The sequence below is a fragment of the Balaenoptera acutorostrata genome, chromosome 10 (assembly GCF_949987535.1).
Source record: "Balaenoptera acutorostrata chromosome 10, mBalAcu1.1, whole genome shotgun sequence".
Lineage (NCBI taxonomy): Eukaryota > Metazoa > Chordata > Mammalia > Artiodactyla > Balaenopteridae > Balaenoptera > Balaenoptera acutorostrata.
Genome location: NC_080073.1, coordinates 52,159,199 through 52,185,747, shown reverse-complemented (window position 1 = coordinate 52,185,747; position 26,549 = coordinate 52,159,199). Strand labels below are relative to the sequence as shown.

The 26,549-nt window shown below is 36.0% G+C and overlaps 1 protein-coding gene across 23 annotated transcripts in view; it reads right to left on the bottom strand.

Annotated features, from left to right (window-relative positions):
- CLASP2 (cytoplasmic linker associated protein 2) overlaps positions 1 to 26,549 on the bottom strand; it is a 179,220-nt gene that overhangs the window by 13,058 nt on the left and 139,613 nt on the right. For 20 of the 23 annotated variants that reach the window (XM_007191510.3, XM_057554501.1, XM_007191512.3 and 17 more), the window contains 7 exons: positions 22,053 to 22,216; positions 21,152 to 21,230; positions 16,637 to 16,780; positions 9,070 to 9,213; positions 7,627 to 7,733; positions 5,769 to 5,922; positions 2,317 to 2,545 (listed from right to left, as the gene is read on the bottom strand). In XM_007191510.3, the coding sequence (XP_007191572.2) occupies positions 2,317 to 2,545; positions 5,769 to 5,922; positions 7,627 to 7,733; positions 9,070 to 9,213; positions 16,637 to 16,780; positions 21,152 to 21,230; positions 22,053 to 22,216 (1,021 nt within the window). Of the gene's footprint in view, positions 1 to 2,316; positions 2,546 to 5,768; positions 5,923 to 7,626; positions 7,734 to 9,069; positions 9,214 to 16,636; positions 16,781 to 20,968; positions 21,020 to 21,151; positions 21,231 to 22,052; positions 22,217 to 26,549 lie in introns of all 23 variants that reach the window. The other 3 variants (XM_057554500.1, XM_057554506.1, XM_057554510.1) reach the window with 1 other exon arrangement.

The following is a 26,549-nucleotide window of genomic DNA, read 5'->3' as shown; positions in this document are numbered from 1 at the left end:
ATGTATCTGTACAGTTATAAATATTTATTTTTTTTAAATAAATAAAATTTAAGTTTAATGAGGAACAGGATATTTACAGTTTTAAAGTACCTCTCCACAAAACACTTATTAATTACAAAATGAGTAACTTCACAGTGGAGAAGCCTGTTAGCAGCACCATAATCAAGTGATCAAAATTACATCACCAATATTGGGGCAAAGGGAAATCATGTGTTAGTTGAAAGACGCACTAACACTTCTGTGATTCTGATGCCAAGAGTACAAAATCTGAATCCAATCATAAGAAAACATCAGACAAACCTATATTGAGGGAAATGCTACAAAATAACTGGTCTTTAACCATCAAAAGTGTCACGGTCATGAAAGCCAAGAGAAGACTGAACACTGAAGGAGATGTGATGATTAAATGCAACATGACATTCTGAACTGGATACTCCACTATAAGATATTATCGGGACAGGTGGAAAAACTCTAAGGATGGGTAGTTATTAATGTAGCACTGATAGTTCCCTGATTTTGACGAATATATTGTAATTATGCAGGAGACTGTCTTTGTTTATAGAAAGTATGTCCAAAAGTATTTGAAGTGATGGAGCGTCAGTTTGGCAACTTACTCTCAGATGGTTCAAGAAAAAGTTCCTTCTACTGTACTCCCAACTTTTAAGCTTTTGACTATTTTGAAATAATACTTAAAAAAAAGCCTACATATATATATGTAGGTATATATATACATATATATATATATATACCTATATAGTGCATATGTATGTGAGATACACATATATACAGCAGAGCCGAAGCAAGAAATGTCAGTTGTGACCTCTGTGCATAAATAATTTAAAACCAATGTAAATTAAGCTGCTAAAGCTAGGTCTCAATCACCAGGCTGTTGCTACTACGCAGGGTTCCAAGGGCACTTTGCTGCTAGGTCCAATTCACACACTTCTGTTATGCTGCTATCATGACTAAACCTCAACAGCATAGTCAACTGTTTATGGTAGATTAAAACACACCAAAGTGCATAATTGTGGCGATTTTATAGATTCTTATGTAATTTAGACAGTTTGGTATGTTGTCATAATTTTGCCTTTGTGATATATGTGATATATTAAGTCTCTTAACATGACATGTTGGCCAAAATATGATTCATTGACCTCATTAGTAATCAAAGAAATTCAGAAGTGAAGATATTTTTCTATTCATCAAAATTAGAAAAATTAAAAAATAATCTGATATCTAATTTCTCAGTCTTCCTAACAATTAAGGAAATGCTCATTAGGATGACCTATTTTATATCCATCACAATGACAAAAAATAAAAACACTTAAACATTCTGGGTTGGTGAGGAAATCAGTACTACTTGAACTGGCCAAGTGTTTTGAGTTGGTAATTGGTAGTAACTCTCAAAACAAACTTACAGATATCCCTTAATTGGGCAATTCTATCCCTAGAAATCTCTTAGAATTACCTGTATATGTGCATAAATTTTATGCAGAAATATGTTCACTGACAGCAACACTGAGGGAATAAAGGGAAAATCAGAAATTACCTAAGTATGAAATCATGAGAGTGTTGAGGGGGAGACTTTCACATTTACCTACATAAAGTTATATATTACTATACATTACTTAGTTAAGAAAAGAATTAATGGATCATGTAATTTGTAGAGGAAAAGAATGTAACTCCTTACTATTAAAAATAAGTAAAACATTTACAGTGTTTTGTACTTTATAGTCAGTTCTTATACACCTTATCCAAACCTTACTGCATACTGTGATCAGAAGGGCAGGTAACATAGCATCTGCAACCTAGGGACAAGTGAGATTCAGGAAGGTCAACCAACTTCCCAGGTGATGCAGCGTAGTGTCAGAGCTTAGACCTAAGCCAACTCCAAATCTTAATGGTAGCTTTTCCCATATTTGGTTCTTGAATGTATCTTATTAAAGAGTTTATGACTTCACACTCAAAAGGCTATTGTAAAGAATGGGTATCCTTTCAAAGGGTTTTGTCATTCTGGTATGAAAATTAATAACTAAATGAAATGTGTCTACAGCTGGTTTCAGTTGTTTCTGGGAGGTCACTGAGGTTTTCTTGATTTCAAGAATTATGTTAGGATGATTAATCTGTCTCTTATTCAGGGGAAGAAAACCACCAAACCACTAGAAATGAGCTCCTAGAAGATGGGAGAGAACGTTCCCACCCCCAAAGATCCTTACTTTTTAGGGAGTTACAATAAAAGAGCATGCATATTTCGTTTGCTTCGTTGATTACCAGTCCTCCAAAACACAGACAGTAGCAGCAGGACCCAGGACATACCATCAGGAAACTGGTCAGCATCATCATCAAACATGGCTTCCTTGAGGGCAGACTTATTGAAGGGACTGATGCTATCTGAGTAGTTATACGGATTATAGTCTCGAGAGCGTGGAGAGGAGTGAGCAGGCATCGAATGGAGCAATGAAGCTTTATTATCAAGGGCTGTTTGGCTTGAGTCAGTAGCATCACCTCCTGCTCTTGGGTCAGACATCCCAGGACCGCCACATGTCTATTAATGGGAAGGGGAAGGCAGAGCAAATTAACTCCTTTTTAAATCTCTTTGAAATTCTAAAAAGATATTTCCCTACTGCTTCAAAGGCTATTTTAAAAAGGTAACAATAACCAGCCAAAAAAAAATTAAGTAATGGAAATCAACATGATGAGTTAAAACTTAACATTCAAAAAGTCACAGTTTATAGAAGAGATGTAAGGAAACCACAGCCATAGGGGCAAATAAGAACTGTAAAAGAATGCTGTCTCTCCTCCTAGAGAATGGACTTGAGGACAGGGGAGGGGGAAGTGTAAGCTGGGACAAAGTGAGAGATTGGTAGTGTATATATGGACATATATACACTACCCAATGTAAGATAGATAGCTAGTGGGAAGCAGTCGCATAGCACAGGGAGATCAGCTTGGTGCTTTGTGACCAGCTAGAAGGGTGGGATAGGGAGGATGGGAGGGAGGGAGACGCAAGAGGGAAGAGATATGGGGATATATGTATATGTATAACTGATTCACTTTGTTATAAAGCAGAAACTAACACACCATTGTAAAGCAATTATACTCCAATAAAAATGTTAAAAAAAAAAAAAAGAATGCTGTCTCTAATGATTCCTATAGTTTCCTTGCTAGTGGCTTGATCAAGCAATATATACAACGTGATTAGCAACAGTTTCTCTATGCCAGTTAAAGATACAAAAGGACTTTCATTAGCAACACTTTCATTAGCAACACAGAACTAAAAGCTCCCAGATTTCATTATTAAGGTTGTAAATTATACAATGACAGTATGTTAACAAAGTATAAGAAAACCAAATTAAAAAAAGGCCTACTTAAGAAAAAATAAAAAAGTCCCAAAAGGACTGCATAACTTTTGGAAGGATGCCTGATGGAGTTCGGGCACATTAACATACTTATCAAAATATCAATTATGATCATCAATATCACCATTACCACCGTCTACTGAGCAACTCTGTGCCAAGTCGTTAGCTAGGTGCTTCACAAATATCCTTTAAATACTTGCTGTGCGCCTATTCCATGCTAGGTATTATTCTTGGCACTGGGGATATATTCTTGAACAAACGACAGAATGCTGTCTATCCTCATGAAGTTTACATTCTAGTGGAGGGACAGAGACATTAAGAAAACATAATGAATGAGTAAAGTATGTGGTACAGTAGGAGGTAATTAGTGTATGGGAGGCAGTACAGTATTAAAGGGATCATGAGTGCCGAGGTGGGAGAGAGGAGGCTGAAGATTAAATAGGGTGGTCACTGAGAAGCTACTGGAGCAAAGACTTGGAGGAAGTGAGGAAACTGGCCATGGCTATCTGCAGGAAGAATGTTTAAGGCAGAGGGAATAGCCAAGACAAAGGCCCTGAGGCAAAAGTATGCCCAGCTCAGTGGTTAAGAATCTGCCTGCCATTGCAGGGGACACAGGTTCGATCCCTGGTCCGGGAAGATCCCACATGCCGTGGAGCAACTAAGCCCATGCGCCACAACTACTGAGCCTGCGAGCCACAACTACTGAGCCCGCGCACCACAACTACTGAAGCCCACAAGCTCTAGGGCCCGCGTGCTGCAACTACTGAAGCCCACATGCTGCAACTACTGAAGCCCATGCGCCTTGAGCCTGTGCTCCACAACGAGAAGCCACTGCAATGAGAAGCCAGTGCACCAAACGAAGAGTAGCCCCTGCTCGCCACAACTAGAGAAAGCCCACGTGCAGTAACAAAGACCCAACAGAGCCAAAAAAAAAAAAAAAAAAAAAAAAGCATGCCCAGTAAGTTGAAGGAACAGCAAGGAAGCATGTAGCTAAAGCAGAGGAGAGTAGTAGGAGATGAGGCCAGAGAGATAACAAGGGAAAAAAGTCTACTGTATAGACTGTGGCTTATATTTTGAAGATAGAGTCAACAGATTTCCTGCTGGACCAAGTAGGGAGGATGAGAAAAAGAGATGGGACAAGGACAACTGTTCTGTCCAAGGTTTTTGGCTGAGCAACTAGCACTGCTATCAACTGAGATAGAAAAGAACAGTTTAGGAGGAAAATCAGGAGTTCAAACAGGCAGCTGGATGTATGAATCTGGAAATCAGGAGAAAGGTCTGGGCTGGATGGAGTCATATGATTTATTATATGCATAATAATTTTTAAGGTATGCAGTAATATCCCTATTTTCCTTAGGAAGACATGGAGGCTTAGAAGTGATAATCTGACTAGTGAGTAAATGCCAAACTCACTTCTGCCAGAATCCACTACTTGGGCTCCTGACACTGTACCCTGCTATCACTGGGGAGAAAGTCTCGATTAAGCAGTGACTCTTACTAACCTGTTATTGGTACCACAGGCAGCTTTTGGGGTAGGGAACCTGAAATACGAGTGATAAGCAGGTTTTTGGCATCCAGTTTACTAGGCTCATCTGCCATACAGGCACGGGGAGAAAAACAATAGCAGGAAAGAAGTCAGGAAGCAGAGCAGGGAGCCCTGTAGAGATTTGCTGAAGCATTGCAATGTTCTATAATTTTGTAAACACTGAGAAACCACAGATTCCACAGGAAATGGTGGGATAGCTTGTTTTGAGAAAAGTCTAAGCTGTGAGAGAAAAGTCTAAGAAGAAGCAGAGTTAAAAAAAAAGAAACTTTTTTGTATAATGGCGGGGTAACAAACTGAGCAATAATATTCACAAATGTCAGAAAGATGGGTCATAACATTCTTAATTGGAACCGCAGAAACTGATGAAACAAATCACTATCACTACACTGAACAGGAATAAAAAAGGTTTAAACACCTTATTTTGTCCTACAAGAGCCACGTGATCTGGCCCATGTTCCTATACTGGCTTTCATCCTGGTTCTCAACTGTACAAAGCTTGCTCCCATCTAAGTGTCTTTGCACTTGTTATTTCATTTATGGAATTCTTCTCTCCTAGATCTTGTATGGCTTTACTTAGGTCTCAATGCAAATGTCATCTTCCCTTACAACTTAATCTAAAATAGATTCACTTTACATTCTAACCTAGAACTCCACAGTACTCATCTCTACCCAAAAATATATGAGGAACTTGAGGGCAGTGACTCTGCCCAGAGCAGTGCCTGGCACATGGTAGATACTCAGTAAATACTGAGTAACTGACCCCTGGAAAATTATCTTTGAAAATGACAGAAAACAAAGTTTAAAAATAAAATAAAAAACTCTTAATGAAAACATGTGCAATGTAATAATGTTCAAATACTCACTGAATCGCCTTCATCTTTTTTAGAATCCCTTTTCAATGGCTCATTCATATCTTCTTGACTGCGGAAGCTGAAATTCTGAATTGCTTCAGTGACACCTCTAAGAGAGCTATAAATATCTTCAGAATTCATATTTTCTGTGTCATAATCAAATGCACTATGAAAAAGACAACAATTAATTTTTATTTATGTGTGGTTTTAAAATACAAATACATATGAGGAGATTACACAGGATATTTATAAAGACAGGATTAGAGAATGTATATGCTCTAAAGCATAATGAGCAAAATGAAACCTGACAGCTACAAATGGCTAAAGAACATGTCCCACTGTTTGCCCATCAAGGGCAGCTTACAGTGACTCTAGAATGCACAGCCCTTAACAACTGGCTTGTCTTTTCACCTTCAAAAATGTTCTGACTAATCAGAGGCCAGCAAATTACGACCCCTGAAATCTAAGAATTTTTTTTACATTTTTAAATAGTTGAGAAAAAAATCAAAACAATAACATTCCATGACACAAGAAAATTACATAAAATCCAAATTTCAGTGTCCATAAATAAAATTTTGGAACATAGCAATGCTGATTTATTTAGCTATTATCTATGGCTATTTTCACACTACAGAAGCAGAGCTGAGTAGAGGTGACAAAGACTGCATTGCCTGCAAGGCCTAAAATATTTACCATATGGCCCTTTACAGAGAATTTGCTAACCCCTGTGGTTAACGCACAATAATGGTACTGCTTAAAGAGGAGATAAATGTATTTTACACAAATCTGTAAGAAGGCTGAGAATTTTTAACAGTGAACATAAGTGTTACTGATCTGAATTCTATAATCAGATTCTAAAATTCAACTGAGTCTGGAATTTAGCCATCAAAATTGTCATATATGTATAACATGGAAAAAACAGGCTAGATGATAAATTTGCAATTGGTCTGCAGTATAATGAAGCATCTTATAATTGTAATGAATATGATGAAGCATATGTTATGATATATGGTTAATAACAAAAATGAAGCTGGTAAGTACAAATATGACCCGCTAGACAAAGTTTTTTAATTTTTAAATTTTTATTTTATTTTATTTTACTTTTTTTGGCTGCAAGCCTTGCGGGATATCTTAGTTCCCCGACAAGGGATTGAACCTGTGCACCCTGCAGTGGAAGCGTGCAGTCCTAAGCACTGGACCGCCAGGGAATTCCCTAGGCAAAATTTTTTAAAAGGCCAGGAGACGGGAAAAAATGTCAATCCATTAATGAGTTAAGAACTTCATCTGAAATATAGCCCATGCTTGAACTGCACAAGTGTGTGAAAATTTCACATGTCTTATTAAGGATCAATCTCACAGTCACATCTTTTCCTAACTATACATATTGCCATTTTATATTTAACCCTTCCCTATTTGTTTTTCTTTATTTTTACATTTTTGTCTATAAGGTTAATTTTTTCTTCTATTTTTAGAGGTGGCTGGCCAATATTAGATCTAAATATTCATCATTATAACTTGACCTCATCACTTATATTGAGTATTATAATTGAAAGACACAATTGGCAATTAATGGATTTATACAGCATATCTGAGAAACATAACTATGCTATTTAATGCAACAAGCAGTAATTTCCAAAAGCTGTGTCCCTAAGTTTTCCTGTCACTTACAAAAAACAGTTCCATATCCTATACATTATTATCATCTAAAGGGTTAGTTTTGGAATAAACATTTTTTGAATTTGCTAAGTTTCTATGTGTCTAAGACCTTTCAAGTTGAGTAGAAATCAACTGGAATTATATTAATGTCTGTTTTTCTGAGAATGGGGAATCTACAAATACAAACCATGATGGAAAATAATCTTTTTATTACCTTGGAGATAAAGTATTCTGTGACGTGTTGGTAGGAGAAGTAAGAGGACTGGACCAGTTGGCAGGTGACCGTGGTGTTGGTCTTGTCAAAGGACTCCCCATGGAACCCTGATGGACAGAGTCAAATAAACATTAACATATGACTGGTAGTTCAACCAAAAGGCTCTTCAGGAAGCCATACAATCAAGATGTTGAACAACATGAGAGAGCCATACTTATAGGTCATTATTTTAAATATTCATGTACTTATCTCTAGTTTCTGTGGGAAAAAACTTTCTTCCCATTCAGAAATCTAGCTCTTTAAGCCTTTTTATTGTTCTCCTCACACACTTCCTTCTCTCAAATATTACCACAATATCTTTTTCCTCAAAGATTAAACAAGATCCCAAATTAACAATTTTAAATTAGCTCCCTTTTCTGAGCCAATTTTCCTTCCTCCAACCATTATGAATTCTCAAATTCTGTTCCCTCTTGAGTTTGATTTACAAATGATTTTTACAAAGACACCAAAGGAATAGAATCTGGTCATGTTAGTAATTTTCCTATCTCTTAAAATATAACGAAACAATACCTTCTCCTTTTATTTTTAAAAATTTTTTTATTTTTATTTTTTTGGCCATACCGCACAGCTTGTGGGATCTTGGTTCTCTGACCAAGGATCGAACCCAGGCCCTCAGTAGTGGAAGTGAAGAGTTCTCAACAGTGGACCACCAGGGAATTCCCCCTTCTTTTAAAAAAACTGACTTTGGTCCCAAGAAATTGTTCTCAGATTGCTCTCCCCTTAGACATTACCTTAATCCTGCCATAAGTGCATCTACTTTCTCCTTTCCCCATTAGCAAAGGTATCGCTCTCTTTGTCTTTTTAAAACTTAAGTTCAATTCTTCAGGCATATTATGTAAATGGTTTGATACCATTTAGATATAACACTAATGTTTCATTTACTCAGATCTTACTTCTCCAAAACAAAATCCTGTGTTATCCAACCACCTATGGGCTGACAAGCCTGTTATTATTAAATGTGAACACACCCTTTAAAGCACTACCCTCCTCGGGCCTTATTTGTTATTCCTGGAATAAGTCATCCTTTCTGGTCCTCAAATAAGGACTGGTTCATCTAAAGAGCATGTCCTAATTCTCATGGCTTGCAAAGCTGATGCCCTCATCTAAGTTCTGCTACATTTCACTTTCCTTGTTCATACCCTGGCCACCGTTCACCACCATCCTAATGTACACCAAATTATAATAGAAACATGATAGGCTTAAGAACTCTATTCTTTCCAGGAAAATATTTAATTCTGCTCAGGAAATGCTGCCCAATGCAGATGCAAAAATTGTACATTAGGATCAAAGTTTACTTCACGTAAAAAAAAAAAAAAAAAAAAAGCAATTATTGTTAACTAGTCATCACATTACACAATGGCCAAGAAAATAACTGAAAAAGACCTGGGTTCCATTGCCAGTGTTTCGAAGGTGATTATGAAGAAGTTTGGTAGCACCATCCTGAAAAGTTTTTGGTAAAGCTCCTAATAACATTGTAAACTCTGGGGTATTGAGTTCAAATAAGGAAATCAGGACTGACTGCGCTGCCTAGAAAAGAAAGACATAAAAGAAGCATATGAATATATTTTGGTTATTCAAAGGAGACCATTTTCTTCACTCAACATTTCTGTTCAGTAGTGCAAGGCCATCTTTCCCAGGGAAAAAGATGTTCTTATATGCTTTCAAATTTCTTTGCTGGAAGAATAAAATCAAAAACTATTTGACTTACCATTTATTTTTTGAAAGTAAGACAGGAATATGAAAAGTATAACAAATACGACCTAACAATCAATGGCAAAAGTCAACCATACAGTTTCTAGGATTACTCCGTCAATATATGCTCCTACTTCAGTTTTCCTAAAAAAATTATTACAAGAAGAAAGATGGATGGAAATAAGGAACTACATCCCTAAACTATACAAAGCCCATCAAGAGCAACTTAGCACTTTAATTTTCATTTTCTCAATATAGGATTCTTTTTTTTTTTTAATTTATTTCTTTATTTCTTTTTGGCTGCATCGGGTCTTAGTTGCAGCACGCAGGATCTTTCGTTGTGGTGTGTGGGCTCTAAAGTGCATGGGCTCAGTAGTTGCGGCATGCAGGCTCTGTAGTTGTGGTGTGCAGGCTCCAGAGTGTATGGGCATTGTAGTTGCAGCACGTGGGCTCTCTAGTTGTGGCACGCAGGCCCAGTTGCCCTGCGGCATGTGGAACCCCAGTTCCCCGACCAGTGATCAACCCATGTCCCCTGCATTGGAAAGCTGATTCTCAACCACTGGACCACCACGTAAGTCCCATTATATGATTCTTAAATTAACTAGCTGTATTTAGTCTTCTCTCAAAGCAGCTAATCTTAACAAATCTACAATTCAAAGCTAAAACTAGTCTAATGTTTCTGTGGAAATGGGAACAAAAGCAAGGTTATTCAGATCAGTTAAGAAAACATAAATTTCCTTTCTTCTTCTAAAGTAATCAATTGAGTTATTAAAAGCCACACTGTGAAATTCTGATTACACAGAAACTTAATTGAGAGGAGAAAGAAATCCAAATAGTTCACGATCATGACTTGTATGTAAATGTGCACATCTTGTTCTGGACCCTTTCTGACCCCACTCTATGAAAACCTAAGTGTTCCATGTTTATGACAGCTAATAAACAACAGGAGGGGAATGGTGAAATTAAGTTACATTGGCACAATGGCATACTACACAACACAGCCTTGAAAGATGATGTAGCTCTATACATGAAGAGACTGGGAGAGGACTATTACATACTGCTGAAGGAAAAAATTATAAAACAGCTGTAACATAAGCCCATTTTGTTAAAAACAACAACAAAGTATACATTGTGTGGGTGTGTACTCTAACATGTTAATAGTGTTTAAATAAAGCTATTTGCATTTTGAAACAAAACTTTATGATCTTGTGTCTTTTTAGAACCTAAACAGTGAAAGGATCTCAAGTTAATTTGAGCAAATGAATTAATAATTGTTAAGGTATATTTTATTCCACCTAGATTTTATTTTGGTGTATGAGATGCAGCTTTATTTTCTCTCTAGAAACAAGACAGTCCAACTGTTCCCAAACCAATGAGTGCATCCTTTCCTCATGACTCAACGTGACACCCTTATCATGAACTAATCTTCTATATAAACCTGTTTCTCTGGACCCTCCTTTATATTCCATTGATCTTTGTCTATTTCTGCATCAAATAATACAGGTTTAAATCGCATGATTTAAAATGCAATAGCTTTATTTTTTATTTTAATTTTAAAATTTATTTTTCGCTGCATTGGATCTTCATTGCTGTGCGTAGGCTTTCTCTAGTTGCGGTGAGCAGGGGCTACTCTTCCTTGTGGTGCAAAGGCTTCTCATTGCGGTGGCTTCTCTTATTGTGGAACACGAGCTCTAGGCATGTGGGCTCAGTAGTTGCGGCACACAGGCCCTAGAGCGTGTGGGCTTCAGTAGTTGCGGCGCGTGGTCTCAGTAGTTGTGGCTCACAGGCTCTAGAGCGCAGGCTCAGTAGTTGTGGCGCACGGGCTTAGTTGCTCCGTGGCATGTGGGATCTTCCTGGACCAAGGATCGAACCCGTGTCCCCTGCACTGGCAGGTGGATTCTTAACCACTGCACCACCAGGGAAGTCCCTGCAATAGCTTTAGTATATTTTGATGAAGTCCTTCATTTCTGTTAGTTTAATGTCACATTTATTTTACTAGCTACATTTTACATTTATTTAAAAATAAATTTTCCAGTCTTTAAATAAAAGTAACACATACTCATGGATTTAAAAAAAAAAAACAAAAAACCTTTAGAAAAGGTTTTATAGTTCTCAATCCCCTGTTCAGCTCTCCAGAGAGTTCTTTGTAATGCTTGTTTTTATTGATTGTTAGGTACACATGGGCTTATATAATTATTTCTTGATTTATCAGTTAGAAACATTTTCTGGTGATTTCCTACTACATTAGATGAAAACTTAGGTTCCGTTCAATATCAGCCCTACCTCTCCTACCCTCTCCTCCCTTACACAACATAGCTAGTCCATTTTTGTCACATTAGTCAAAATAATGTTTAAAAACATAAATCACATCATATCATTCCCTTACTTAAAACATGTCAATCAATGGTTTCTACAGTCCCATCAGTATTCTTGGTCTTGGAATATTCCCAATTCTTAATTTTGATGAAATCCAACTGATCTGTTTTTTCTTTTTGTTGTTTGTGCTTTTGGTTAGAATCCATTGCCAAATCCAAGGTCATGAAGATTTATCCCTCTTTTAAGATTTTTCTAGGTTTAGCTTTTACATTTAAGTCTTTGATCATTTTATATTAATTTTTGTATATGGTATGAGGTACGGGTTCAACTTCATTCTTTGGCATGTGGCTATTTAGTTGTCCCAGCACAATTTGTTGAAAAGACTATGATTTCCTTATTGAATGGTCTTTGCACCCTTGTTGGAAATCAATTGGCCATAAACACAGGTTTTTTTCTGGACTCTCAATTCTATTCCACTGGCCTTTATGTCTAGCTTTATGCCAGTACCACACTGTGTTGATTACTATTACTTTGTATTAGGTTTTGAAATCTGGAAGTGTAAAGTCCTCCTACTTTGGTTTTTTTTTCAAGGCTCTTCTGGTTATTAGGGGTCCCTTGGAATTCCATTATGAATTTTGGAATCAGCTTGTCAATTTCTACAAAGCCAGCTGGGAATATGGTAAGGATTACACTGAATTTGTAGATCACTTTGGGAAGTATTGCCATCTTAAGAATATTAAGTCTTCTGATCCAAGAACATGGGAAGATTATCCATTTATTTAAATCTTCTTTAATTTCTTTCAATATTATTTCATAGTTTCTACTATAAATTTTGCACTTCCTTTTAAAAATTTATCCCTATTTTAATCTTTTTAATGCTACTGTAAATGGAATTGTTTTCTTAATTTCATTTTTGGATTGTTCATTTCAAGTGTTTAGAAATACAATTGATTTTCCTATATTGATTTTGTATCCTGCAACCCTGCTGAATGTGTTTATTAGTTCTAATGGTTTTTTAGTGATTCTGAAGGATTTTCTATATATAAAATTGTATCATTTGCAAACAGAAATAGTTTTACTTTTTTTCCTTTCTCTCTTTTTTTTTCTTCTTTCTGGCCTAACTATCCTGGCTAGAAACCGGCGAACCCTGCTACAATGTTGTACAGAAATGGTGAGAGCAGACATCCATGTCTTGTTCCTGACTTTATGGAGAAAGCATCCAATCTTTCACCATTAAGTAGCTGTGGATATTAGTAATAGCTGTAGAGGTGCCCTGTATTGGGTTTAAGAAGTTCCCTTCCCTTGATAGTTTGTTTAGTTTACGATTTTTTGTTTTTGTTTTAATCATGAAAGATGTTAGATCTTGCCAGATGCCTTTTCTGTTGAGATAATCATGTGGTTTTTGTCTTTTTACTATTGATATGGAGTACTACAATAGACTTTCAGATGTTAACCTTACATTCCTGGGATAAATTACACATGGTCTTGGTGTATAATTCTCTTTTTACATGTTGCAGAATTTGGTTTGCCAGGATTAAAAGGGTCCATATTTGTAAGAGACATTGATCTGTAGTTTTCTTTTTGTGTGCGATGTCTTTGGGTTTCTTTTCAAGATAAAACTGTCCTCACAGAATGAGGTGGAAAGTGTTCCTTCTTCTTCTGTTTTTTAAGGGAGAGTTTGTGAAGAACTGATATTAATGCTTGGTAGAACTCACGAGTTAAACCATCTGAGCCTGGGCTTCTCTTTGTGGGTGGTTTTTTGATTACTAAATCAAACTCTTTACTTGTTCTATTGACTTCTTGAGTCACTTTTGGTAGTTTGTGTCTTTCTAGAGATTTGTCCATTTCATCTAAGTTAACTACTTATTGGCATACAATGTTGTAACATTCCTTTATAATCCTTTTTATTTCTGTAAGGTTAGTAATAATATTCCCTCTTTCATTTCTAATTCTAGTAGTTTGAGTCTTCTCTTTTTTTCTGTCAATCTAGCTAAAAGTCTGCCAATACTGTTGATCTTTCCAAAAAACACAACTTTTGGTTTCACTAATTTTCTCTATTGTTTTTCTATTCTCTATTTTATTAATTTCTGCTTAATTTTTATGTTTTTTGTCTTGTTTGGCTTGGTTTTAAAAATTGAAGTACAGCTGCTGTACAATATTATATGTTATAGGTGTACAATATAGTGATTCACAATTTTTAAAGGTTATACTTCATTTATAGTTATTATAAAATATTGGCTCTATTCCCCATTGTACAATATATCTTTGTGACTGATTTTATACCTAATAGCTGGTACCTCGTAATTCCCCACTCCCATATTGCCCCTCTCCTGCTGGTAACCACTGGTTTGTTCTCTGTATCTGTGAATATGCTTATTTTTTGTTATATTCACTAGTTTGTTATATTTTTTAGATTCCACATGTAAGTGATATCATACAGTATTTGTCTTTCTCTGTCTGACTTATTTCACTTAGTATAATGCCCTCCAAGTCCATCCATGTTGCTGCAAATGGCAAAATCCCATTCATTTTTATGGCAGAGTAGTATTCCATGGCATATATATACCTCACATCTTCTTTATCCATTCACCTGTTTGTTTGTTTTTTTAAGATTATTATTTTTTTGATGTGGACCATTTTTAAAGTCTTTATTGAATTTATTATAATATTGTTTCTGTTTTATGTCTTGGTTTTCTGGCCCTGAGCCATGTGCAATCTTAGCTCCCTGAGCAGGGATCAAACCCACATCCCCTGCATTGGAAGGCGAAGTCCTAACCACTGGACTGCCAGGGAAGTCCCTTCATTCATCTGCTGATGGACACTTAGGTTGCTTCCATCCATATCTTGGCAATTGTAAATAATGCTGCTATAAACATTGGGGTGCATGTACCTTTTCAAATGATTTCAAACATTTCAAATACTGTTTTTTTAAAAAATTAATTAATTAATTTATTTTTGGCTGCATTGGGTCTTCGTTGCTGTGCGTGGGTTTTCTCTAGTTGTGGTGAGCAGGAGCTACTCTTTGTTGCGGTGCAAAGGCTTCTCATTGCGGTGGCTTCTCTTGTTGCAGAGCACGGGCTCTAGGCACACGGGCTCAGGAGTTGTGGCTCGTGGGCTCCAGAGCACAGGCTCAGTAGTTGTGGCACACAGGCTTAGTTGCTCCACGGCATGTGGGATCTTCCCGGACCAGGGCTCGAACCCATGTCCCCTGCATTGGCAGGCGGATTCTTAACCACTGCGCCACCAGGGAAGTCCCTATTTTTAGTTTTTCGAGAAAGCTCCTTAGTGTTTTCCACAGTGGCTGCACCAATTTACATTCCCAAAAACAGTGTATAACAGGGTTCCCTTTTTTCCACATCCTCGTCAACATTTGTTACCTGTGTTCTTTTCGATAATAGCCATTCTGACCGGTATGAGGTGATGTATCATTGTGGTTTTGATTTGCATTTCCCTGATGATTAGCAATGTTGAGCATCTTTTGCTGTGTCTGTTGGCCATCTGCATTTCCTCTTTGGAAAAATGTCTATTCAGTTCTTCTGCGTATTTTTCAATTGGGTTGCTCATTGTTTTGATGTTGAGTTGTATGAGTTGTTTATAAATGTTAAGATATTTATCCCTTATTGGTCATATCATTTGAAAATATTTTCTTCCATTCAATAGGTTGTCTTTTTGTTTTGTTTATGGTTTCCTTTGCTCTGCAAAAGCTTTTAAGTTTAATTAGGTCCCATTTGTTTATTTTTATTTCCTTTGCTTTAGGAGATGGATCCAAAAAAGTATTGCTGTGATTTATGTCAGAAAGTGTTCTGCCTATGTTTTCCTCTAGGACTTTTACAGTCTTACATTTAGGTCTTTAATCCATTTTGAGTTTATTTTTGTATATGGTGATAGAGGATATTCTAATTTCATGCTTTTACATGTAGCTGTCCAGTTTTCCCAGCACTAGTTATTGAAGAGATTATCTTTTCTCCATTGTATATTCCTGGCTACTTTATCATAGGTTAATTGACCACGTGTGCATGGGTTTTATTTCTGGGCTTTCTGTTCTGTTCCATTGATCTATGTGTCTGTTTTTGTGCCAGTACCATACTGTTTTGATTATTCTGGCTTTGTCGACAGAGCTAGATACAGAATGCAAGAAACGAATGATTAGGGTTGAAGAGAAGTCTCAGGAAGAAGGTGAAAAGAACAGAGGAGGGTCTAGAAAGGAACTCCCCAGAAAATAAATAACCTATGTTTTTGAGCATATGGAAAATCTTAGCCATGAGCATATGACAGAGATGTTGAACCTAACAACAAGTACTTAAAAAACATGTGGGGGGAAAAAAAGGAGAATGAAAAGGTAAATTATTAACACCAGGACAAATAAAGCTTCTGTAAGGAAGGAGGCTGTAATAAACCACTTGGCGTAGGGGTGAATATTTCCACAGTCAAAATTAAATCTTTTCTATTGAGTACCAACAACTGATTCATAAGTATTTTGAAGGTTATGGGGAAAGACATAGGAAAGAATATGGGAAAGTTAAGTCTTAATTTACAAAGGTAGACAGACATATATAATGACTAAATTTATCAATGGATCAATAAATAATGCCTAAAATTAATAAACCAAGAAACAGTGCAAGCTCTTATGTGAAATATATAGGTAAATGCGAGGGGAAAGATTTGAAATATTTTGAATGGCTATAAGATTAGAGGTTGGGAGGACTGTTTCAAAGACAGTTATCTTTAATTCTAAGTTTGAAAATTATACTCATATTAATTGGATAAAATTTAAAATAAAATTTAAAAGAGAAGATTTTTTTTAAAAAGGTCTTTATATCACCAGGTAAGTAACTCTATGCTAACTGGTAACATCCTGAAAATATTAGCTTCCTTCACTGGCAATCCAAAATGACTGACTTGCTTTTCTAATTTATCTTCTAAATCTTAAATTAAAACATACCTTCCGAACATCAGAACTTTTGGGTTCTGTTGTCCAAGTGATGACCCGAGACACTGCCAGGCGAGTTTCACTGGAATTTATAAAATCTCCTGGATCCATCTGTTTGGCCAGAGTTTCTATGTATTTGAGGATAGCAACCTTCACCTGCAGAGGGATGCACAATGAAAGAGGACAATCAGCTGGTCATTGAGGGGCAATGAGAACACTTCAGAAATAATTAGGTGACTTTTTTTTTTTTTTTGGCTGTGCTGTGTGGCATGTGGGATCTTAGTTCCTCCACGGGGGATCAAACCCACGCCCCCTGCAGTGAAAGCACAGAGTCTTAACCACTCGACGGTCAGGAATCCCTAGGTGATTATTTTTTTGACAAATACACAATGAATAAGCAACAACAAAAGAGAAGTTATACGATCACCTACCTACCAGAGGTACAAGTATATGATAATGTGGATTTTTTTCACACACAGCAGAACTTATAAGTTTCATTCCCAGTGTTTGAACAACTGCTAAAGACTCTCTTGATAAGATTAGACACTTCTCCTTGAGTCTGCCTTCAGAGCTTACAGGTGACTCTTGTCTAGATTTCCCTAGGAACCAGTCTTTATAAATCGAAGTACAATTTGCCTCTTGGGGAAATGAATCAAAGAATTTTGGAAATAAGGTATTATAAATCAACTGGGTAATCAAGGTGGGCAATACAGGTTTTTGGCAAACATACAGTAAGACTCACACAATGAGATCAGGTTCCTTAATAGGTCCATCAACTGCTAGAACTACGTCTCAAAATAAACGTGACAAAAAAATTTTACACAAGTACCACAGGAGAAGAGACAATACTTATCTGTATAAAAGAACTATCATATATGAGTTTAAAAAGTCTTATTATTCTCCCAGGAATTCCTGATGCGTGGGTGGCATGGTGGGTAGGTGTGTGGTAGGATGCAGGCTTCAAAATAAGCAGGAGGTGGGGCAAAGCACACATGCTTCTCTCTTAGATGCAGCCTTCTTTATCCTTAGAGTAAGCCATTGTTAAATAATCTCCCCTTTCTCAGGTATGTTGGGGTAGAAAAAAAGTTTGAGAACCACTGTTTTTAAAGTCACATCTAACATTCTAGGATTTCTAAGTAATGGTTCTCTAAGACTTTACCAGTGCCCTTTAGAAATGGCACCTGGCACAGTGCACAGTCCTTGTATACAGCAGATTCTAAACACATATTAAATGCTGATTTGCTGACTTAGAAAAAGGAAGGTTTATATATATGATTAAAATAGTGACTTTGAAAAAATATTGTCAAAGATTAAGGTAATCAGGTTTTCTATACTCCTTCCCTTATTATTGATCTTAAGATGACATTTTTCTCACTCAATCCAAATAAGGTCTCTGGGAAGTACTAAGCCAAGTTAATATATAGGAAGTAATATGTGAAAATTCTGACTCTTGTACATTTTCCCCCTTCTGCTTCCAGTTTAAAAAAAAAGACAGAGTGCATCAACTTACATTCTTCATTTCATAATAAATGAATTTTAAGAAGTAACTATAACTTTAAGAAATGTACTGAAAAAAACAAGAATTAACCTATCAGCCATCATGAGTGGAGAGGGGAGAGGGAAAGAGATTTATGGTTACTTTTGCAGTAGCAGGCCCAACTAAATTATGGCAGCACATAACATTCTGGATTCTTGAAGCCATGTCACCTTCTATCAGTGTGACTGGCTGAAAGGTGACTATAGTAAATCAAAGAATGAACATCAATGTATTTTGTTTTTTTGAATATATTTATTTGCACTATGTGAGACTCAATTCCATGTCTTGGCAATTTATAGAGAGGCATGTAAAGTTTTTAAAGGGTTTCACAGAATAGGTGTGTTTACTATACCAAAGGCAAAATAACCATGAAACACATATAATCATTTGAAAATTTTCATTTTGGTAGAATATTTCACAAGGTTCTATACATAGTCTGTACTCTGAATAACATAAACATGCATTCTTCTTCAGAGAGGAAAAACAATATAGTTGCTAAGGTGCGTATAATTCTAAACCTGTTTGTGAAACTCAGAAAAAAAAGTCAACAAAATTCCATTTATTTAAAAAAATATTACTCAAATAAAATCACTCTGTATGTGATTTCCCCCTATTTTATTGCTTCTTTTCTGACATTTACCCACATGATACTCTGTGAGAGATGTAAAATTTTATCTGAAAGATCCAGCACTTCTTCAATAAAGAATTTTTATGCATCTCATACTCAAGTTATTTGTGTTTTTCTACAACCTGTTAAGTTTCTAATTCTTAATCCTGTCACCCATCTGAAAGTTACCTTTATTTTCAGCATAAGGTATAGCTCTAATAGAACATCTCCTTGCTATCCTAAAACATCAATTTATGAGTTGAAGAGTGATTTTCCCCTACAGCTTTACGTGTGTGTGCATATAATATGTGTGTATATATAATACATAAAAGCCAAGTATATACTATGTTCGTATTATATATTATGGTTTATATATAATACACATATATTATACATAGACTGTTTCTCTAAAAGCCGTATATACAAAAGCCATATATACATATATGCGTACAGATATACATGGCTTTTAGAGAAACAGTCTAGGTATATGTATTATATATATGTATATGTATATAGGGCTTTTAGAGAAACAGTCTGTGATTCGAGTCTCCAGTATGACTTTTTTTTTTTTAAATAAATTTATTTTATTTATTTTACTTTTGGTAGTGTTGGGTCTTCATTGCTGCACACGGGCTTTCTCTAGTGTCGAGTGGGGGCTACTCTTCGTTGTGGTGCGCGGGCTTCTCATTGCGGTGGTTTCTCTTGTTGTGGAGCATGGGCTCTAGGCGCACGGGCTTCAGTAGTTGTGGCTTGTGGGCTCAGTAGTTGTGGCTCGCGGGCTCTAGAGCACAGGCTCAGTAGTTGTGGTGCACGGGCTTAGTTGCTCCGCGGCATGTGGGATCTTCCCGGACCAGGGCTCGAACCCGTGTCCCCTGCATTGGCAGACGGATTCTTAACCACTGCGACACCAGGGAAGCCCCAGTAGTATGATGTTTTAATTATATGTTTTCCACTGTCTTTCTCTTCAGGCCTTCAGCAACTTTATTCTCTCCTTCAACTCACCTATCTCCCTTATTTCTTAAGCTAATGGTTTAGACCTCCATTTCTACTGGGCCATGAAACATCTCTATATATGTTTTCAACAGCACTTGAATACCTACCACCAGTAGCTAAATCATAACTCTTATCACAGTTTACAGTTTATCATGTATTATAAACAATAATGATAGAAAATTGTAAGTTTTATATTCCTATGAATGCCTGGCACAATGGCTTGGACAAAAAAATAAGTTTAAACAGTATTTATCAATAATATCAAGTAAATTATTCTCCTTCTGCAGGTCACTTTTTAAAATCAAAACAGATGGATCCTTTTTCACAAAGCAGCTCTGAGAAAATAACATTATGTTGAGTATAAGTCAACCCTGGCAAGAAACATAATTGTGATTTTAAGGCAAAATCATATCCAGAAGCTTAAAGGAAAATCAATCCAAGGCAATAATGCTTATAGAAACATACTTCGTGCAGAATAGAGCAGAAAATACAAGGCTTATAAATGCTTATATGCTTGTTATTTCCCTGACTTTAACCTCTTTTTAATTTAAGAAAACTCACTAAGAAACATCTTTAGTAAAGAATTCAGGGGCAGATCTTTTATATTATCTTTTCTTTTATGTTAAATAATTATTTTTAATCAAAAATTGGAATCTACCTTGTTTTCACATAAATTAACTAGAAAATGTGTGCTAATAACAATGGAGGAAGTTAACCCTGAATCTAAATTTTATGCACACATTAGAAAATCACATTGCAAAAAGAAAAAAAAGTTACTGTTTCATTTAAGAACTGGAGAATAGCTCTGAGATTAAACTTAAAAAGTTCTGTTTACTGAAATACATAGGCAAAACTGACATTTTGCCCAGAATAACTATTCAAACTCCTAACTTAAAAAAAAAAAAAAAAGGATTGGGAAATCACAAACATAAAATTAGATAAGATTTTATAGAGCGAGTTTGCATAACAGCTTAGGGTTAGACGGCCAAACTTGTGTTGCCTTCTAAATATGTATCCCCAGTAAGCTTCTCCAAAAGATAATCTGGTATTGAATAACATTTGAAATCAAATCCATGCATGCTTTATAGGCTTATAAAGGTTAGTAGTTGAATATGTAGATGCATACAAACATTATCTGAAACACTGCAGTTTGTAAAGAGAGTTAAGAAAAGAAATAATGCAGATTAAAACAAAACCAAAAAAAAACCTTGGAACTCCAAAAAGAGTGAAGCTGGTCCCGAAGTGCTGGCTTGACTGTCTGAAAGTTTATAAAAACAAAATCCACTGATTGAACAGCTTCTCGTGTGACAGAAATACAAATATTAACATAACTTTATGAATAAAATATTTCAGTTCCTTAAAATGTCATCAAAAGACCTCAAATTTTTACCTTCAAGCTTGGTGTCTGGGTCTGATCAACTGTAAATCTCATTAGAATATTGAACTGAAGATCATTTGGAAAAGATTCTCTGAAATAAGGAAAGAACAAAGCAAAATAAAATAAAAATTAAGTCAGCAAGTAAGCATTTAGCAAACTTAACAGAAGATTATGTTTAATACCAAACAAAACACAATGTCATTCAGAAAGCATGCATGAAGTAGCACCTGTATGTGGTATATAGTCTATGTGGTAAAGTATACGATAAAAGCTACTCCCAGAAGAATCTGAACGTCTGAATTTATACCCTGTAAGTATAAATTTAACCCCCTGTAGGGGGTTAAAAAGCAACAATATAGCAAAGAATGATCTCTTGCCTCATTTATAGATTTAATCAGAAAAATGTATTCAGTAGAAAGTTCAACATTATCAGAGATGTTTCCATACCTAATATCTGAATTCTAGACTCACCTCAACTTAGTAAATGGATATTTGAAATAAGTCACTTCAACAATCTACACAAGTAGAAATATATCACTGGTTCAAAATCTTCTGAAAAAAGAATGCATAATAAAACATTCTTTTTAAACTTAGAAAATATTTTTATCTTTACACTAGACTGAATAAAATCTTCAACTCTACTTTGCAGTTACATCTTAATTAAAATAAAACACTACCTTGAATTACTCAACCAATGTTAATAAAATTTTTTAATAGATTAAATGCAGTGTTTGAACTAAGGATCAATATTGCATTAAATATACCATGTAAATGGGCAACATCAATAATTTTCAAATGGAGCTCATGCAACCTACATAGTTTGAAAGGACTCAGAAATCTGAACTTTTAACACAGAAACGAAATATTCTTGATTACTACTGGGTAAACTTGAAATACATGAAGAAAATCTTACCTTGTAACATCAAGGGCTTTCTGAACTTTTGCTTGAACAGACCCAAGCAAATCAGCACCCATTTTTTTTAGTAGTTGGGTCAGCAGTACAAACAACCAATCTTGAAGATCATCTTTGTGGACTTGTATGAAGTCCACTAAAGTCTCCAAAAACATGCTGAACACCTACAGTGGATAAACGGGGGAGGGAGGAGAAAAAGGAGGAAATATTGACCTCTATGATCAATTCAAAACTGAAATAGAAAGGAATACAGGAATCAGAGGCACAGCGATTGGCAGCCAAGCGGAAAAACAATCTCTCTTGCTTTTCATTGGATTCTGTGATACAAGAGTATATCTGAACTGTTATCCAACTTCTGCTGAATCGACAATTAGCTATTCCATGCAGCATCACTTGGTAAAGAAACTTTGGCTATAATGGCTGGCACACCTAAGGTTGTCAATGATGCCACAGCTTAAACTGAAATCTATTTTATCTGAAATTTAGGGCAAGGAACTACCTATGGTCTTGTCAGCCCTCAGCTCTTTGGAAGAGTGGCAGTGAGTTAATCAGAGGTTGACTATGCTGACAGCTACCTTAACATATATGATGATTTTGATATAACGGGTTAATAGGAGACTTCTTAGTTCTCAAAATGTCAGTGGTCACAAAATTTTTTGGTAGAAGACATATTATTTATTAAAACTGCCCCAAAAGTAATTTTAAATGAACTGGGATAACTATAACTGTACCTAAAATAAATAAAATCAGGATACAAATCTACATCTACATTTTAATGATTTCTAAAAAGTCCTAGATGGCATGCTATTAGTCTCCATTTCTATTGACAGGTTTTATACTGTTTCCAATATTAATCTACAAGTTTTAAACTTTTTGTAAGATTCAGGAAAAATTTAAGGGAAGGGAAGCTAAAATTCATAAGTGCTTTATCTCACTAAAAATACTTATGGGGACTTCCCTGGTGGTCCAGTGGTTAAGACTCCACGCTTCTACTGCAGGGGGCAGGGGTTCGATCCCTGGTCGGGGAACTAAGATCCCACATGCCGTGCGGCACAGCCAAAAAATTAAAGAAAACAAAACAAAACAAAACTTAGGAAAAGTGACATACAGTAAGGTTATATCTCCTCAATAAATTCAATATCATACAGGAAAATTTATTTCTAGGTAAAGAGGGAAAAGCTCTTAAGACAATGTCAGCCATGTTGTATTATATGAGATAATTTAAAATCACAATGGATTATAAAAACTATGGTTTCAAAAGTTAAGCCCAAAGTAACTACGCTAATTTGAAAATTAAAGAGTTTTGTTCTCAATATATATTTTATTTCTTGAATTTCCTTTATATAGCTATACATGAACTTTTCTTTTCTTATGTTAGAAATGAAGGATTTTTATCTATCAGAATTATAACTAAGTTTTTCAACATTTGAATCTGAGTTAGAAAAAGTACACTTTAGCTACCTGCTCAAGACACTATCTATAAAAGCAGAAACTATGACTACTTTGAATTTTCTGTTACCTCTGACCCCCAGGCAGCAAGTACCTGCTTCAACACTGTTCTTATTCACAATGCAGATCCATTAACTCTGGTCCTAACCCCACCCACAACCCGTGGCCCACAGCTTCACTGAAACTGTCTCTGGCTCCCTCCTCAGGGCTTGAAAGCTGCTGAGGAACTTCACCAGACCTGCTCTGCGACAAGTGCATGTGTCTAAGCTAGTACTCACTCTTATTGGTACCTGGCAAATCTGTCAAGTGATGTCCTGGAGTCAGCCAGTACCTGCCTAGAAAGTCAAATGTTAAATATTCAGGAATTTTGTGAGCTGGTGGGTGGCTTGAAATCAGCCATGTGGGAATATTTACACCTCAGAAATTATAACGAACATTACAAATCAGGGCTTCCTGTCCCCTCTCAAACGTGGTTTACCAGTACAACACTCTAATTCTTTGGTTCACTTTCACTCTTATTGTTTCAACTCTTGCCTATTTTCCTGAAGAGTCCAACTTTAAGCTTTCTCTATGCCAAAATCCATTTTGAAAATCATAGACATTAGAATGCCCAAGTCAACCCTCCCATTTTATCTGGTTCTCAGGGAACTGAGAACAAGAAAATTAAGTGACTTCCCAAGGTTTCCACAGCTAATCAATGGCTAAGTCACTTGGTTTTTAATTGTGTTCCATCCGCTCTGCTACTAGACAACTTACCTCATCTACTTTACTGTCATTCATAATGAAATTCTACACTGACTTTTCCCTCACTTTGATTTCCTCTATAGCTATCCTTCTCATAATTGTTTCTCCAAGGAAGAGCCAATTTTATTCCTCTGTTAAGACTAATCTTGCTTTCTATATTGTTCTTTAAAGTATGGTCTCCTCTATCTTTACTCTTTTATTCTCAACTTAAATTCTTTGTTTACAGATGCAGAAGACACTGTCTCAAGAATTTCTCCTTCAATTTCCATCCTATTGCACCCATCAGTTATCTTCTAATCGTGAAATGTAATAGCTTTTTCATTAGCTTAGTATGCTTAGCCATTCTGTAGCTTGACACTGTTTTTCCTCTTATTATCTCCCTTCCTTCTTTCATTCTTTTTACCAGGCATTTTCCTTTTGCATCCTGAATAAGGAGAGATGTAAGAGCCAGTCTTCATCCTGATTCTCTTTTCACCGAAAGTATGACTTCCTTGACAGGGCCTCTCTGTCCTAGCCTACTAGGCCCCACAATAACCTCTAGAATAGCTCTCACTTTTGGCCTTCCTCAAATCTGTTGATCACAACATCATCACAGGCACCAATTCTTTCTGACCGCAAGTCTGGATTTCTGCAACAGGCCAGAAAGTAAACATCCTAGGCTTTGCAGGCCATATAGTGTCTGTCGCAACTACTCAGCTCTGTCATTGTAGCACGGCCATAGACAGCATGCAAACAAGTGAGCTCAGCTGTGTTCCAATAAAACTTTACTTAGAAAACAGATGGCAGGCCAACTCATACTTCTTTCTCATCATCAGATTGTGACATCACTCTTTTGATAGAAACGAAATCCTTTCATGTCCCTTCACTGTCTGTAGAATAAAGTCTCCAAGGCTTAGACGAAGCTCTAACTCTCCAGACTCATGCTGGACCATTTGGCAACATAAACTCTTTGTCCCTGAACACATCTCACACACACTCCGGATTTCCTACCACACTCCCTAATCCCCCTATTTACACAAAGTGCATGACTTCCTACAAAGCTTACCACTCAAGTCCCAGCCAAAAAGCTTCTTGGACCTCTTTAGATAACAGCCACTGATCATCCCTACTTGGAACTTGTAGTGGGGCTAGATATATGGTGCTATTTCACTTTTTCTGAATTTATATCATCTTCCCATCTGGAATATATAACATTTGAGAAAAAAGACTATATATTTTTTAGTCTTGTATCGCCAATTAGAACGAAGCCTAAAGTTATCAGAGGCTGAGGACCAAATTAAAAAGTTGTTCAATGAATGTGCAGGAAAAGTTCCTTAAAGAGTAAGAATTTTCTCGTAAGTAAATAAACCTTACCCTGCAATTGGTAGCCAACCCTTTTTCTCAATGCAAGGGAAGATATGTAAGACCTTCCTTTCATGGCAGCCAAGATTTTCTTTTTCTTTCCTATAGTCTTTCTGACATCTCCCACTTCTCTGGACTCAGGCTAGTCATGCCGGGGAGGCCCTTTCTTCTCATCCTGACATAATCCAAAGTTTATGTTCTTGTCAAGATATGAATTGCTATTTTCTTAAAGAAGACTTCTCTGAATCTCTAATCAAAAGTAGAAATTTCTTTTGATTAGATAAAATGTGAGTATAACTGAATAAAAATGTAGACATGTTATTTATGGTACTCTATATATAGAATTACACTATTATTTTTCAAAATACTTATATCCTATCAATGGTACTTACTAAATGATAAATATATGCATATATATATATCCACCCAAAATATGCATTGGAAATTTTGCATAAAATTTCTTACTTGACTGCCCTATCACAGAGAGTTCACTGTCAGATGCTGATATTCTCCCATTTCCTTATCTATGATTAAAGGAGAAAGAGGAAAGTGGACATATTAATATAGCACTAGGGCTAAAAATCTGATTTCAGAAGAGAAAGCTGAGAATCACTGCTCCTTAAACAGCCCTATTTGCTTTTGTGGAATGCCATTAATAGAATATTAGAAAGCGCATATGTGGAGGTTGGAATTCAATTAAAAAAATTAATTGTGAAACTTGGGAATTATTTTTTTAATAATTCAATGAAACCAACCTTCAATGGAATCAATTTATAACTGTAGTTTATTGGAAAATTATAATATTTGAGCTATTACAATTGAGGCAGCCTTTTCTTAACCTCTTATATCTTAGGTGTGCCAGTCATCAAATATAGAACAGAAGAACATAATCAAATTAGATTAATTAGTAGATTAAAAAGCACATCTCCAAACAGAATGACAGTTTGCATAACTGCAAATAGC